This window comes from Mobula hypostoma, chromosome 6, assembly GCF_963921235.1.
Source record: "Mobula hypostoma chromosome 6, sMobHyp1.1, whole genome shotgun sequence".
Classification (NCBI taxonomy): domain Eukaryota; kingdom Metazoa; phylum Chordata; class Chondrichthyes; order Myliobatiformes; family Myliobatidae; genus Mobula; species Mobula hypostoma.
The window spans coordinates 147,018,641-147,035,027 of NC_086102.1; the positions used below are offsets into that span (position 1 = coordinate 147,018,641).

At 41.1% G+C, this 16,387-nt stretch overlaps 1 protein-coding gene across 6 annotated transcripts in view; it reads left to right on the top strand.

The window, feature by feature from the left end:
* LOC134348485 (serine/threonine-protein phosphatase 6 regulatory ankyrin repeat subunit B-like) overlaps positions 1 to 16,387 on the top strand; it is a 164,113-nt gene that overhangs the window by 65,260 nt on the left and 82,466 nt on the right. For all 6 annotated transcript variants that reach the window (XM_063051940.1, XM_063051945.1, XM_063051946.1 and 3 more), the window contains exons 7-9: positions 9,039 to 9,181; positions 11,405 to 11,617; positions 12,630 to 12,708. In XM_063051940.1, coding sequence (XP_062908010.1) covers positions 9,039 to 9,181; positions 11,405 to 11,617; positions 12,630 to 12,708 — 435 coding nt within the window. The remainder of the gene's footprint in view (positions 1 to 9,038; positions 9,182 to 11,404; positions 11,618 to 12,629; positions 12,709 to 16,387) is intronic.

A 16,387-nucleotide genomic window follows, 5' to 3' on the forward strand; every position in this document is an offset into this window, starting at 1 on the left:
ATGAATCAAATCCATATTTCAAATAATAACTATCCATTTAATATAACATTGTGAGAAAATCATTCTGACATTAAATTTTAGTGTAAAACCTTTATTTGTACCAAAAAACAAACTGTTGAAGGAGCGCATTTATTTGATCAATGCCTGTGGAGGCATGGGGATAGTCAACATTTTGAGTTTAGACCCTGCACAAGTCCAGAAATGACATTGATCATGGTTGAAGCAGTCAAGAAGAAGGCATGGCAATGGCTTTACTTCATTAGGAGTTGGAGCAGACTTGGTATGTTACCAAAGACCCTTGCAAATTTCTATAGATGTATGGTGGAGAGCATTCTGACTACTTTGCTTCACTGCCTGGTATGGAGGCTCCAATGTGCAGGATGAAATGAGGCTGTGGAGGGTTGCAGACTCAGCCCGCTCCATCACAGGCAGAACCCACCCCACTATTGAGGACATCTTCAAGAAGCAGTGCTTCTAAAAGGCAATATCCATCATTAAGGACCCTCAGTATTCCTCGCCCTCAGGAACGTGCCCTCTTCTCTTTACGGCCATCAGGGAAGAGGTGCACAGGCCTAAAGACCTACACTCAACATTTTAGGCACAACTTCTTCCTCTTTGTTATCAGATTTCTGAACGATCCATAAACATGGCTCATTATTCCTCTCCTGCATTTATTTTAAGAGTATTTTTATGTCTTACTGCTGCCTTAGACCATCAAATTTCACAGCACATGTCAGTGATAATAAACCTGATTCTGAATTTGACTTGTCTATTTGCTTTTACAGATGCTGCTTCATCCACTGTGTTCCCCCATCAGTTTTTTAAATCTAGATTACAGCATTTAGGTTACAGTGTCTACATTTATTTGTCCTTTAAGTTATAGGTTGCATAAAGGACAGCTCCATAAATTTTTCATTGGGATGGGGTTTGGTAGAGAGGGAAGGGAGATGAAGATGATAAAAATGTTGAGGTCACTGAGAGATGTTGAAGCCCTCAAAGATTTTCCATTGTCTGTATTTCATAAGTCATAACACTCAGGAAGCTCAGTGCCATTAAGGTATCTATATAATTGGTGCTACTTAAAAACTTGTGTCCTTAGATTCACTGAACTAGCTCATCAAAGTTTCTTCAGCAGCATCTCCTGAATACCTGATCTTCAAATAAAAAATGAACTGAATAATGTTGATGTGGCATATTGTTCTGATAAAGATCTTTAATACGTTAAGAGGGAAGTGAAGTGGAAATGGGCAAAGAGAAAGCATAAAAATAGAATAGCCGTTGAGGGAATTTTATAGTCTAATGTAGGCATGTAGGCAATAAAGAAGATGATCTCTGCATGAGCAAAAAGCAACATAGCATTATTCAATGAATTTTTGGCATTGGTCTTTTTGTAACAGAATAACGTGTTGTGAAAATTTTGGTAGAAGAAAAAATAGTAGAGATACAGGAAAGGGCTAAAACTGAATAGTAGAAGTTACTAGGAAATTTGTTTATAGTCAAATTAAACACGTCACCAGGTCCAGATTGGATGTATCTGAGGTTTCTGAAGGAAGTGGAGTGGAGGTTACAGAAGTACAAATTATAATTTTTCAATCTTCTCAAGATGCAGCAGAAATACAGGAGGACTAGAAAATGAAAAATGTTCAAAGTATTATTTTTAAAAAAACATACCAGGGTCAGATAGTTTAACTTTGGTTGTGGGTTAGCTTTTGGAAACATCAAATGTACCTATTAAATGTATGTATTGAACAAAGAATTCAACTTTGAAGTGCCTATTAATGAAAGAGGCCCACTAGGGATTTGTTAAGGACAACATGTATTTGGTTAACTGAATTTTTGTTAAGTTAATAATATGTGGGCATGTGGCCAAGTGGTTAAGGCATTTGACTAGTGATCTGAAGGTCGTGAGTTCGAGCCCCAGCCGAGGCAGCGTGTTGTGTCCTTGAGCAAGGCACTTAATCATACAGTGCTCTGCGACGACACTGGTTCCAAGCTGTATGGGTCCTAATACCCTTCCTTTGGACAATATCGGTGTCGTGGAGAAGGGAGACTTACAGCATGGGCAACTGCCGGTCTTCCATACAACCTTGCCCAGGCCTGCGCCCTGGAGAGTGAAGACTTTCCAAGCGCAGATCCAAGGTCTCGCAAGACTAATGGATGTCTTAAATTAATAATACTTTGATGAAGGAAATGGAGTAAATAAAATTTCAGAACGTGTTTTTGGCAGTTGCAAATAAAAGACTGGATAACACCATTTAGGTGCTTGGCATCAAGAGGACATATGTAATGAGGGCAAGAAGTTAGCTGAAATGCATTAGTGATAAAGTAGTTGTGTTTGTAATAGGAAGGCAGTAGAGAGAGGTGTTTACCAGGAGTTAATACTAGGGCTATTTCTCTTTAATTAATAAAGGTGGGGGGGGATTGTTGCTCGCTGCTGCTTCCGTGTTGGAGGGCGGGAGCTGGGGGCAGACTTTGGGGTTCTTACATTTATCTGTCATTCATTCTTTGGGGCACTTCTTTGTTTTTGTAGATGTTTGTGAAGAAAAAGCATTTCAGGACGTATATTATATACATTTCTCTGACATTAAATTGGACCTTTGAACTCTTGTATATAGAAATTTAACCCGACACACACTAAGCTTGGTAACAAGGTATGCAGGGAGGGGGATAGTCAAAGACTGAAAGAAAGCTGCTGTGCCCTATGAGTAAACAGGTAGTAGCCATAACTTAGTATGAAGTGTGAAATAATTTATTTTAGCTGAACAGAGACAGTATTGAATAAATGGAATTAGAAATGGTTTATTATTGTCACATGTACTGAAATACAGTGAAAAGCTTGTGTTGCAAATCTATTCATACAGATCAAATCATTACACAATGCATTGAGGTAAAGTTCAAAGTAAATTTTATTAATAAAGTATTTATGTCACCATATACAACCCTTGAGATTCACTTTCCTGCGGGCGTACTCAGCAAATCTGTTGTATGGCAACTATAACAAGATCAGTGAAAGATCAACTAGAATGCAGAAGACAACAAACTGTGCAAATACAAATATAATTAAATAGTAATAAATAATGAGAACATGACATGATGAGATAGAGTCCTTAAAGTGAGATCATATGTTGTAGGAACATCTCGGTGGATGGGCAAGAGAGAATAGTTATCCTCTTTGTTCAAGAGCCTGATCATTGTGGGGTAGTAACTGTTCTTGAACCTGGTGGTGCAAGTCCTGAGGATTTTGTACCTTCTACCTGATGGTAGCAGTGAGAAGAGAACATGGCCAGGTGGAGATCCCTGATGATGGATGCTGCTTTCTTACAACAGCGTTTCATGTAGATGTGCTCAGTGGTTGAAGGGCTTTACCCATAATGAACTGCGCCAAATCCACTATCTTTTGTAGGATTTTCTGTTCAAAGGCATTGGTATTTCCGTACCAGGCCAGGATGTAGCCAGTCAGTACACTCTCCCCTACACAGCTATAGAAGTTTATCAAAGTTTTAGATGTCATGCTAAATCTCTGCAGACTCCTAAGGAAGCAGAGGTGCTGCTGTGCTTTATTTACAATTGCAGTTGCGTGCTGGGTTCAGGATAGTAACAGCCACAAATTTAAAGTTGCTACTCCTCTCCATCCCTGATCCTCTGAGGTCTGGCTCATGGACCTCTGGTTTCTCTCTCCTGAAGTCTACAATCAGTTCCTTGGTCTTGCTGACGTTGAGTGAGAGTTGTTGTTATGACACCTCTCAGCCAAATTTTCCATCTCCCTCCTCTATGCCAATTCATCACCACCGTTGATTTGGTCTGCAACCAGCGGTGTCATCAGCAAACTTCAGTATGAAATTGGAGCTGTGCTTAGCCACACAAACATAGGTGTTAAGCAAGTAGAGTAAGAGGCTAAGCACACATGTGGAACAAGGTGCGGATCAGTCTGTGCAGATCGGAAATAACATCTCCACATTAGCAATCAAAATTGGGGCACTTCAAGGATGTATGGTTAGCCAACTGCTCTACTCTCTCCACACCCATGACTGTGTGGCTAGGCACAGCTCCAACACCATTTGCCAATAGCACAATTACTGATGGCAGAATTTCAGCTGGTGATGAGGAATACATGAAGCAATACAAAAACTACACTGAACTATGTAAAAAAAAAACGCAAAAACTACACTAGACTACAGACCTACCTAGGACTGCATGAAGTGCACAAAACAGTGCAGACATTACAATAAATAATAAACAAGACAATAGGTACAGTAGAGGGCAGTAGGTTGATGTCAGTCCAGGCTCTGGGTATTGAGGAGTCTGATAGCTTGGGGAAAGAAACTGTTACATAGTCTGGTTGTGACAGCCCGAATGCTTTGAAGCCTTTTGCCAGATGGCAGGAGGGAGAAGAGTTTGTATGAGGGGTGCGTGGGGTCCTTTATAAGCTGTTAACTGTGCGGATGCAGCGTGCGGTGTAACTGTCTGTAATGGTGGGAAGAGAGACCCCGATGATCTTCTCAGCTGACCTCACTATCCGCTACAGGGTCTTGCGATCGGAGATGGTGCAATTTCCAAACCAGGCAGTGATGCAGCTGCTCAGGATGCTCTCAATACAACCTCTGTAGAATGTGGTGAGGATGGGGGTGGGGTGGGAGATGGACTTTTCTCAGCCTTTGCAGAAAGTAGAAACGCTGCTGAGCTTTCTTTGCTATGGAGCTGGTGTTTAGGGACCAGGTGAGATTCTCCGTCAGGTGAACACCAAGAAATGTGGTGCTCTTAATGATCTTTACGGAGGAGTCATCGATGTTCAGCAGAGAGTGGTTGCTCCGTGTCCTCCTGAAGTCAACAACCATCTCTTTTGTTTTGTGCACATTCAGAGACAGGTTGTTGGTTCTGCACCAGTCTGTTAGCCACTGCACCTCCTCTCCATATGCTGACTCATCGTTCTTGCTGATGAGACCCACTACAGTCGTGTCATCGGCGAGCTTGATGATGTGGTTCGAGCTGTGTGTTGCAGCACAGTGGTGGGACAGCAGAGTGAACAGCATTGAACTGAGCGCACAGCCCTGGGGGGGCACCGTGCTCCGTGTGATGGTGTCGGAGATGCTGCTTCCAATCTGGACGGACTGAGGTCTCCCAGTCAGGAAGTCTAGGATCCAGTTGCAGAGGGAGGTGTTCAGGCCTAGCAGTTTCAGCTTTCCAATCAGTTTCTGAGGAATGATTGTGTTGAATGCTGAACTGAAGTCTATGAACAGCATTCGAACATACATGTCTTTTTTGCCCAGGTGGAGGGTAATGGCAACGGCGTTATCTGTTGAACAGTTGGGATGGTACGCGAACTGCAGGGAGTCCAGTGAGGGGGGCAGCAGGGTCTTTATGTGCCTCATGATGAGCCTCTTGAAACACTTCATGATGATGGATGTGAGTGCAACGGGATGGTAGTCATTGAGGCAGGACACTGAAGACGACTTCGGCACGGGGACGATGGTGGCGGCTTTGAAGCACATAGGAACAACAGCGCTGCTCAGGGAGATGTTGATGATGTCAGTGAGAATCTCTGCTAGCTGGGCTGTGCATCCTCTAAGCACTGCCAGGAATATTGTTTGGTCCAGCAGCCTTCTGTGGGTTGACCCTGCACAGGGTTCTCCTCACATCAGCCAGGGTAAGACACAGCACCTTGTCGTTTGGAGGAGGGGTGGTCTTCCTCGCTGCCACGTCATTTTCCGCCTCAAAACGAGTGTAGAAGTTGTTCAACGCATCTGGGAGGGAGGCATCACCAGCATAAGTCCTAAATGCCCTTACACATGCGCCGCATGTCGCCGCTGTCCTGGAAGTGGCTGTGGATTCGCTGGGCATGTGCACGATCTGTACCGACAGTTATGGGACAAAACTTTGGGAGTTAAACAGCATGAGAAAGACAAAGGACCCATGAGTAATAGTGAAAGATGTGCTGAAAATTAAAGTGAAAATAATGTTCTGATAGCTTCAGTTGGGAAAGTTGACAAACTTGTTGGCACTAATGAAGGCTGCGAGTTGTATATTGAGAAGGTGGAATTGTAACACGAACAGCGTGGAGGAGCAAAAGAAAGCCCCTAGACTTAGTCTCTTACGCAACTTAGTAACCTCTGAAAAGCCAGCAAGCAAGATGTTCGATGAAATTGTTACAATTTTACAAAATCACTTAAGTCCTAAACTGCTTGTTATAGCTGAGAGATTTAGATTTTACAAAAGGCACCAGTCAAAAGATGCCAGCCTTTCTGAATACAGTGCAGAACTGTTCAAACTTTCCCAGTACTGTGATTTTAGAGATGGACTTTCTGATGCATTAAGGGACAGGTTTGAATGTTGCATGCATAGTCAAGAGGTTACTGTTCTAAAGAGACCCCCTAACCATAGAAGGGGCACTGACCATTGAATATTGTTAGAGACTGCAGCAAAGGATGCAGCAGAACTACAGAAAAGGAGATTAGAATATGAAATGCACAGAATGTGCCTGAATGGTGCAAAAAGCCAAAATGTTATCAATGTGGTAAATCCTCCCATGATGCAAATGACTGTTGGTTCAAAGAACAGGTCTTGCAGAAAGTGTCGCAGACAAGGTCACATAGAGAGAATGTGCAAGGCAGATAAAAAGCACAACCAAGTGAAAAGTCTCAAACACAAAACTAAGCAAATGCATAAAGTTAATAAATGTAAAGCAGAATCAGGAAACGTAGAGTCTGACGAAGGTGAACTGTCATGCCTAGAAGTACATAACATAACTGAAGCAAATCACAAAATCATATGGAAGCCGATAGATGTATCTGGTATAAAACTGAAAATGGAGCTAGATACAGGGTCAGCTTTGTCCATAATCCTACAACAGACTGTTTTCTAAGATACCATTAGAGAAGACCTCAGCGATGCAAAAGACTTACACAGATGAAAAAGTGTCTCCCAAAGGTAAACCGAAAGTGAATGTGACATATGGAGGCCAAACACAACAGTTAGAGCTTTATGTATTGAAAAGTAGCAGGCCAGGTCTTTTCGGACATGAATATTTGAGGAAAAATCCAACTAGACTGGCACTCAATCAAAACTCTCAGTGTGGCATCAATAGACAACGACAGCCCAAATGGTAGCACTAACCAGAGGCTGTCACTGCTGCTTAATGCTAATCAGAAGATGTTCAAGAAAGGAATAGGTAGAACAAGTCCAAGACTTGGCCAAAACCTGTTTGGGATGCCAAAAAGTTTAAAATGCACCCACAGGAACTGGTCACCACAGCAAAGAGTATTTATTGACTTTGCTGGGCCATTCATGGACTCCATTTTTCTGATTGCTGTGGATGCTCATTTGAAGTGGTCAGAGGTTAAACCAATGCAGTCGACCACCTCAGCAAAGACTGTCTCTGCCCTGAGGATTATCTTCGCCAGAAACAGTTTACCTGAACAAATTGAGTGACAACAAACCACAATACACATCAGAAGAATTCTGACTGTTCATGAAGAAAAATGGCATCAGACATTTCAAGTCAGCTTCCCACCACCGCCCGGCAACGAATGGGTTAGCTGAAGGTTTAACCAAACCTTCAAGAAGTCCACTAAAGTGATGGACAAGGAGGACATTTCTCTACAACACAAGGTGGACAACTTTTTTGTGTATTAAAACTCTGCTTATTCAATGACAAATGAAACACCTACAATGCTGTTTATGAACAGGCATTTGAGATCTTACATAGACCTCCTGAAACCAGATCTATGGAGGGAAGTGCAGAATAAACAGTTCAGCCATTTGCCAAGTGAAGTAACAAGGAGCTTTGAGATTGGATAGGATGTCCTAGCACATGATTACTACAAGTGCAAGTGGATGCTCAACCAAAGAATACACCTGAGTCGACTGCATCCAACAAGATGGACGCATTGCTGTTGCCATACTTGCCTCTCAGTGATGATGTCACTGATAGCAACATGACACCGGAAACCAAGAATGTTGTCATAGACAAGACACCTACCAAACCTGATACCACTCCACTGTTCCAGAGGCACATCGAGAATGTTATTGTTGACAAGACACCTACCAAACCTGATGTCACTCCACAGGTCCAGAGGCACTAACCTGAAAGAAACAGAGTACCACCCAAAAGACTGAATCTTTAGAACTGTGAAGTTAGTTATAGACTTTTATTGTGAAAACTTTATGAAAGGGAAATTGAATGTTTTGTACATATTCAGTTTTATGTTGCACTAACCTAAAGGGGAAGGAAATATAATGTATGGATCTATTTCTTTTAAAGTAATGAGCCCACCCACCCCCCAGTACTACATATTGATCTATTGTCTGCACATGCACTGTTGTTTACACATGTGCGTTGTTTTCTCTCGCTCTCACTGCAATGTGAATACACCTGTTAAACCATCTCTCGTGTCTGTGCTTTTGTTTAATCGCTATATAGTTGTGCACAGACACAACACCCAGCATTCAGGACACCTTTAAAAGGCTATGCCTCAAAAAGGAGGCATCCATTATTAAGGACCCCCATCACCTGGGGCATTCTCTCTTCTCATTGCTACCATCAAGGAGGAGATGAAGGAGCCTGAAAGCATACTCATTGTTTCAGGAACAGATTCTTCCCTTTATGTGTTGCAATATACTGCTGTCGCAAGACAACAAATTTCATTACATATTCCAGTAACATTAAACCTGGTTCTTATTCTGAAAGTTGTGGTCATTAGACATGAATGGAGAGGCTACTGTAACGATCCAGGGGAGACTGTTTTCATCTTTAATGATAGATTAGCTAATGCAATAGCTATGAAGGAGATGTGAAGGAAATATAATTATTGAGCTGAAGAATTAACTGCCTCTTAAGGATGGTGTATGAAAAGCACTAATCTAATTGTTCTTGGTTATATTTCTAGTCTATTAATTTTAGAAATTTAAAATTAAATTTCCAAATCTACAAATAGAATTTTTAGTATACAACAGATGATGAAATTGTTGAATGTTCATTATGTAAAAAGATATAGAAAGATGTATTTAAATCCATGTGTAATATGTGAAATTTTGTCATAAAGGTCATGTTGAAGTAGTTTCTTTGCTATTGAGTCATGGAGCTGAAGTTACATGCAAGGACAAGAGAGGCTACACACCACTACATGCAGCTGCATCTAATGGAAAGATTAATGTGGTGAAACTACTGATCAATCTCGCTGTGGAGGTAAGTGTTGTTTGCTTGTAAGGTGTATAGAGCTAAAATGAATATTATTGAAGTACTCAAAATTAATGAAGGGCCAATAGATACATAGTGACAGCACATCAGCAAATGTTTTCATTTGTATAGTGCCTTTAATGTAGAAAAATCCATCAGAATGCAGTTCACAGAAGTGTTATTCAAACAAAATAATTATGTCAATCCTTATATTAGGGCGGATGATTAAAAGTGTAGTCAAAGAACAACATGGAGACTCCTAAAACTGCAAGGAGACATTGGGAGGAAAAGAGATTTGGAAAGGACACTCTTAGGGCCATGGCAGCTAAAAGCAATTTCAAGATCACATCCAGATATGCTCAACAAGTTAGAATTGGAGAGGTCCAAACATGGTGGATTTTAGGCCTGGATAAGTTTGTAGAAGTAGGGAGGATAAACACTGGAGGATTTCAAACGAGGTATGGACATTTAAAATCTAGATCTGGCTTAAATAGTAGCCAAAGTAGGCCATGAAACAAGAGGGATTGAGTGAGAATGTGTCTATATATAGACAAGAGTTTCACAAGATCCCAAATCTTGGCATTAAAATTAAAGAAGGCTCGCCAGGAATATATATGCTAACATCAGCTTGGGGACAAATGTGACCCTAGGGTTGTGACTGATCTGGCTCTGATTTTGGAATTTTCTAAAGAGCGGGATGGGGCTGTTTGTGATGTGGACCAAAGTCAATGGTTTTTGCTTTTCTCATTGTTTAATTTGTGGAATTTTTTGTTCGTTCATTGTTGGATGACAGGTGGTCAATTTGCCAGCTAAGAGATGATTATGGGGAAAAGTTGCATGAAGGTGATAGATCAAGAGAATTGGTTAGGTAAAAAATGGATGTCTTCAGCAAATAAGTGAAAATTGCTACTATTTATTTGAAAGATAATTGCTGAGTACATTTCAAGCTCCGGAATGTATTGTCAAAAATCAAGCTCTTATATTGAAAGGAGGTTGTTGGTTCTGATCTCACTTCTGAAACCTGAGCATCAAATTCACTATTATGTTGGATATTTTGTACATAGTAAGAAGCATAGTTGGCAGACATTTCTGTGAAATGTTAATCAAGGGCAATATCGGCCTGTTAATGTGGATATTGATAGGGAAGAAATGCAGTTGTATTTGAAGTAAAAATTAACGGTACATCTATATGTTTTTGAGTGTATTTGTTGACATGCCAAATCTCTTCAAACTCCTAATGGAAGTAAAACCGCTGTCTTGCCTTCTTTATAACTACATCGATAAGTTGGGACCAGGCAATGACACCTCTTCCCAACCAAAGAGAAGATACTTACAGCTAACGAAGCCGATTAAAACACCAGTATTTTATTTTAAGTGGTGCACTTTTATTTTGTGGACCAATTCTAACAGATATTATAATTCTACAAAAGATTTCTGAACACAAGTTGTAGAATCCCTACAAACTAGATCAACAGACCAGTGAGTTGCAGACAAACGAATTGTCCATTGTGGAAAGGAAGGCAATGAGAAGGAATCCTTAGACTGAAGCTGAGAAGGGGATTTTATGACTTCATTTCTGTAACTCTTAATAATCCTTGCTGCCATCTAATATTTATATTGATTTTAACCAATCATCTAGTAATGTCCTCCATCTGTAAGTAATGTTGTTTCTACTGATTAATTTTAAAAAGTATGAGCAAAGAGTTAAGAATTTAAGCTATTTAACAATAATGCACCTTAATTCTTATATTCTGTTTTCTAATAATAAGTGTAATCATTCTTGGTTACTGTCTTCTGCTAATTAGCATGTGTTTCTTAAGTACACTAATGCTTGGTACCTGTCTCTGAGGCATGCCATTTCCTCGGTATCTGTTTCTTCTATTGACAGTGAATGGCTTAAAAGCTGAGGTTAGCAAATAGTCTGAATATCATTTTCTGGCTTTTGCTTCATAAGATGATTCAATAAAAAGTAAAACTACATCATATGATTCACATCATAAAAAGCTAATGTAGAGGGTTTGGTATGAAGAGCTTGCATTTGAACTGTTGTATCATTTTCTCTGCTTCATTAATATTGATCATACACCTGTTAATGCTTAAATATATTAGTATTTCCAATAAATTTTAATATTAGTTTGAGCCTTGTAACTATGCTTGAGACTTATTTTATAGGCAGTTACAAATATGAATGTTATGTTATACATTAGAATTGTACCAAATTTCTTTCTTCAGATTGATGAACCAAATGCATATGGCAATACAGCACTCCATATTGCATGTTACAATGGACAAGATGTAGTTGTCAATGAGCTTATCGATTATGGTGCTAATGTGAACCAGCCTAATAACAAAGGATTTACTCCTCTGCACTTTGCTGCTGCTTCAACTCATGGTGCTTTATGTCTTGAACTATTAGTAAATAATGGAGCAGATGTTAATTTCCAGGTACATCTATTCCTTCATTTTTTCTTTGATGTGAAAAATAATACTGAATTTTATGAAGGGAAAATTACCACTATGTGATTTTATTTTTTCTTTTGAGTGGAATACTTGTATGTTTAAAGAAAATAAGAACCTCTTCAAAGTTCAAAGTAAATTTATTATCGAAGTATGTACAGTATCTTCACCATATACTACCCTGAGATTGATTTTCTTGTGGCCATTTGCAGTAGAACAAAGAAATACAATAGAATCAGTGAAAATCTACACACAAAGATTGGCAAACTGCATATGTGCAAAAACACAAAAAAATTATCTTTTCATTTATCAGTATTGTTAATAATTAGTCTTCACGTTGCTGAGTGCTACCAGGCCATTTGGCCTAACTTGTCAGCTCTCTACTGGAATAACTTAAGGATTTCTACACCCAGTTCCATCTACATAGCCTTAAAATTTTTTTCCTCATTTTCTCCTATTCCAATTTGACTGCCACAGTAGAAAGTTTGTCCGTACATTTACAGGTATTTCAGGTTGTAGCCTTACGTAGTGTATAAAAAAATGTTTTTTCCTCCTCGTCACTTAGAATTCTGATCCAGTTTGTTTTACACCTGTGACCACAAGTCCTTAACCTATTGCCAATAGTAACAGCCACTGACTATCCATTCTAACCCCTGTAATTTCATATAATTAAATTTATATGCAAGTGAACTTTGTTTTATTTTAGCTGAACAGATAGTGTGTGGTTCTCTCTTTTGGACAGATTGTGAATGATCTGTTAACCTGAATCTGTAGCTTTCAGAGGTGAAGCAAACTTCAAGGATAATTAAGGTCACTCAGGGAATTGTAATTACTTCCCTATCTTTAGCCTCAAACTTTCTGTCTTTAGATTTCCATTAAATAAAAGAATGTGACCATGTCTTGTATATGGATAGAATTTAATTTGTTAACCAAGGTGAAATTTTTAATGATAGCTTGACTAAATATTAAAATTAAAAATGCTTCTTGTTATTTTTTTAAGAGTAAAGATGGCAAGAATCCACTGCACATGACTGCTATCCATGGCCGGTTTACACGATCACAAACTCTCATTCAGAATGGTATGTGGAAATAACTTTCGGACTAGAATCTGTTAAAAGATTTTAATTATCTGTAGACATGAGGAAATCTGTAGATGCTGGAAATTCAAGCAACACACACAAAATGCTGGTGGAATGCAGCAGGCCAGACAGCATCCATAGGAAGAAGCACAGTCAATGTTTCGGGCCGAGACCCTTTGTCAGGACTAACTGAAAGAAGAGATAGTAAGAGATTTGAGAGGGGGATAGGAGAAAACAGGAGGGGGAGGGATAGAGCTAAGAGCTGGAAAGTTGATTGGCAAAAGGGATACAAGGCTGGAGAAGGGAGAGGATCATGGGACGGGAGGCCTAGGGAGAAAGAAAGGGGGAGGGGAGTGCCAGAGGAAGATGGAGAGCAGGCAAGGAGTAATTGTGAGAGGGACAGAGAAAGAAAAAAAAAAGAATAATAAATCAATCAATCAGGGATGGGGTAAAAATGGGAGGAGGGGCATTAACAGAAGTTAGAGAAGTCAATGTTCATGCCATCAGGTTGGAGGCTACCCAGATGAAATGTAAGGTGTTGTTCCTCCAAGCTGAGTATGGCTTCATCTTGACAGTAGAGGAGGCCATAGATAGACATATCAGAATGGGAATGGGACGTGGAATTAAAATGTGTGGCCACTGGGAGATCTTGCTTTCTCTGGCGGTCAGAGCATAGGTGTTCAGCGAAATGGTCTCCCAGTCTGTGTCGGGTCTCACCAATATATAGAAGGCTGCACCCAGTGCACCGGACGCAGTATATCACCTCAGCCGACTCACAGGTGAGATGTTGCATCACCTGGAAGGACTGTCTGGGGCCCTGAATGGTGGTGAGGGAGGGAGTGTAAGGGCATGTGTAGCACTTGTTCCGCTTACAAGGATAAGTGCCAGGAGGGAGATCGGTGGGAAGGGATGGGGGTTACGAATGGACAAGGGAGTCACGTAGGGAGCGATCCCTGCGGAAAGCAGAAAGGGGGGGAGGGAAAGATGTGCTTAGTGGTGGGATCCCATTGGAGGTGGCGAAAGTTATGGAGAATTATATGTGGGACCCAGAGGCTGGTGGCAGGAGGATGGAGTGAGAGCAGGTGTGCGTGAAATGGGAGAGATGCGTTTGAGAGCAGAGTTGATGGTGGAGGAAGGGAAGTCCCTTTCTTTAAAAAAAAGGAAGACATCTCCTTCGTCCTGGAATGAAAAGCCTCATCCTGAGAGCAGATGCATTGGAGACAGAGGAATTGTGAGAAGGGGATGGCATTTTTGCAAGAGACAGGGTGGGAAGAGGAATAATCCAGGTAGCTGTGAGAGTCCATAGGTTTATAGTAGACATCAGTAGATAAGCTGTCTCCAGAGATAGAGACAGAAAGATCAAGAAAGGGGAGAGAGGTGTCGGAAATGGACCAGGTAAATTTGAGAGCAGGGTGAAAGTTGGAAGCAAAGTTAATAAAGTCAACAAGCTTAGCCTGCGTGCAGGAAGCAGCACTAATGCAGTTGTCGATGTAGCGAAGGAAAAGTGGGGGATGGATACCAGTATAGGCTTGGAACATGGACTGTTCCACAAAGCCAACAAAAAGGCTGGCATAGCTGGGACCCATTCGGTTGCCAATGGCTACACCTTTAGTTTGGAGGAAGTGGGAGGAGCCAAAGGAGAAATTATTAAGAGTAAGGACTAATTCCGCTAGACAGAGGTGAGTGGTGGTAGAGGGGAACTGGTTAGGTCTGGAATCCAAAAAGAAGCGGAAAGCTTTGAGACCTTCCTGGTGGGGGATGGAGGTATATAAGGACTGGACATCCATGGTGAAAATAAGGCGGTAAGGGCTAAGGAACTTAAAATCCTTGAAAAAATCCAGAGCGTGAGAAGTGTCACGAACATAGGTGGGAAGGGATTGAACAAGGGGGGATAAAACCTTGCTGAGGTATGCAGAAATGAGTTCGGTGGGGCAGGAGCAAGCTGAGACAATGGGTCTACCTGGACAGGCAGGTTTTTGGATCTTGGGTAGGAGGTCAAAACGGGAAGTGCGGGGTGTGGGAACTATGAAGTTGGTGTCAGTGGATGGGAGATCCCCAGAGCTGATAAGGTTGGTGATAGTGTGGGAGACAATGGCCTGGTGCTCCTTGAAGGGGTCATGATCGAGGGGTAAATAAGAAGAGGTATCAGCGAGTTGTCGCTGTGCCTCAGAAAGGTAGAGGTCAGTATGCCAGACAACAACAACCTTCCCCCCCGCCCCCCTTATCACGAGGAAATCTGCAGATGCTGGAAATTCAAGCAACACACAAAAAATGCTGATGAACGCAGCAGGCCAGGCAGCATCTATAGGAAGAGGTACAGTCAACATTTCGGGCCGAGACCCTTCGTCAGGACGAAGTCGGAAGTTCAGAGGGGATGGTAAAGACCAGGCATGGATGAGAGCTGGGGTCCGAGGGGGGAGGGGGAGGGAAGCTGGTAGTGTCAGTGAAGAGGGGAGTGTTGGGGTGAGAGGAAGATGGAGCCTCTGAGGGCCCAGGAACTGATGATGGGAACTGAGGGAGATGGGGGTTGCAGTGTGGTGGTGGGGGAAGGGGAGACAGGAGTCACAATAGCAGCACGTGAAGACCCAGCCTGGAGGTCAAGGCTGGAGTCGCAGTTGGAGGTTGAGCAATCGCTTTGAAGGTGTCCACGGTCATTGGAACCCGCATTGATGGTGCTGGAGTTGGGGTTTTGAATATGCCCTGGGTTAGTAGAGCCGCCGAGATCGACAGCGGGAGCCGCATTCTGAAGTTCATGCCTGCTAGCGTTAAAAATGGGGTTTTAGATTTACAAACTTAAAGGAGCTATAACTGGAATGATTGTTCTGTTTTTCACTGACAGGGAGGGCCTTCTAAAACACAAACATGGGATTCCTTAATCTAGGAGAAACATTGGTTAATATGACAATGCCGCTAAAACTCCTTTCAAAGTCGTGTAAATAATACAAAACTATAAAACTAAACTGCTGGGAAAAACTCAGTGGGTCAGGCAATATCTTCCCACTACATCCATGTTCAAGTCATTTGCATATATTACAAACAACAACAGTTGCAATGCCAATCATTATAGAATAGCACAAGTCACTAGTCCTCAATTGCAAAAACACCCCTTCATCACCCTCTGTATTCTGTTACTAAGCCAGTTTTGGATCCAGCTTGCCCTGGATCCTATGGGCCTTGACCTTTTTGAATAAGTATCCCATGTAGGACCTTATCAAAGACCCCATCGTGGTAATATGTACATATACAAAGTACTATTGCTTTGCAGGAAGATGTTGATGAGAATTAGGAATCAAAGAATTAGGTTAATTCCTGGATTAAGTTCGAGGAAACTTGGTAGTCCTTCATTCAATATTTCCATACATACGACTTTTTTTTGAATCCTTTTTCCTAATACTTAATCATATATGGAAGGAGGGACAGAGTCAAGGACGGAATAATTATAATTGACAAATTATGGCAGCCCAGTTTTTTGTTTTGTTTTGCTTTCTGTTTAGGGGATTTTTTATTTGTTTTTTTTTTCTTGAACAAATCTCTTGAACTTTTTCCTGTTTCAATTATCAAGAGATCGGGTGGACTTGTCTGGATATGACACTTGGAACTTATGTTTGTATATATTATTGTTATTATTGTAATCCTGTTCTCTTTGTATTGTTATTATTGATATGTTCATTTAACTGAT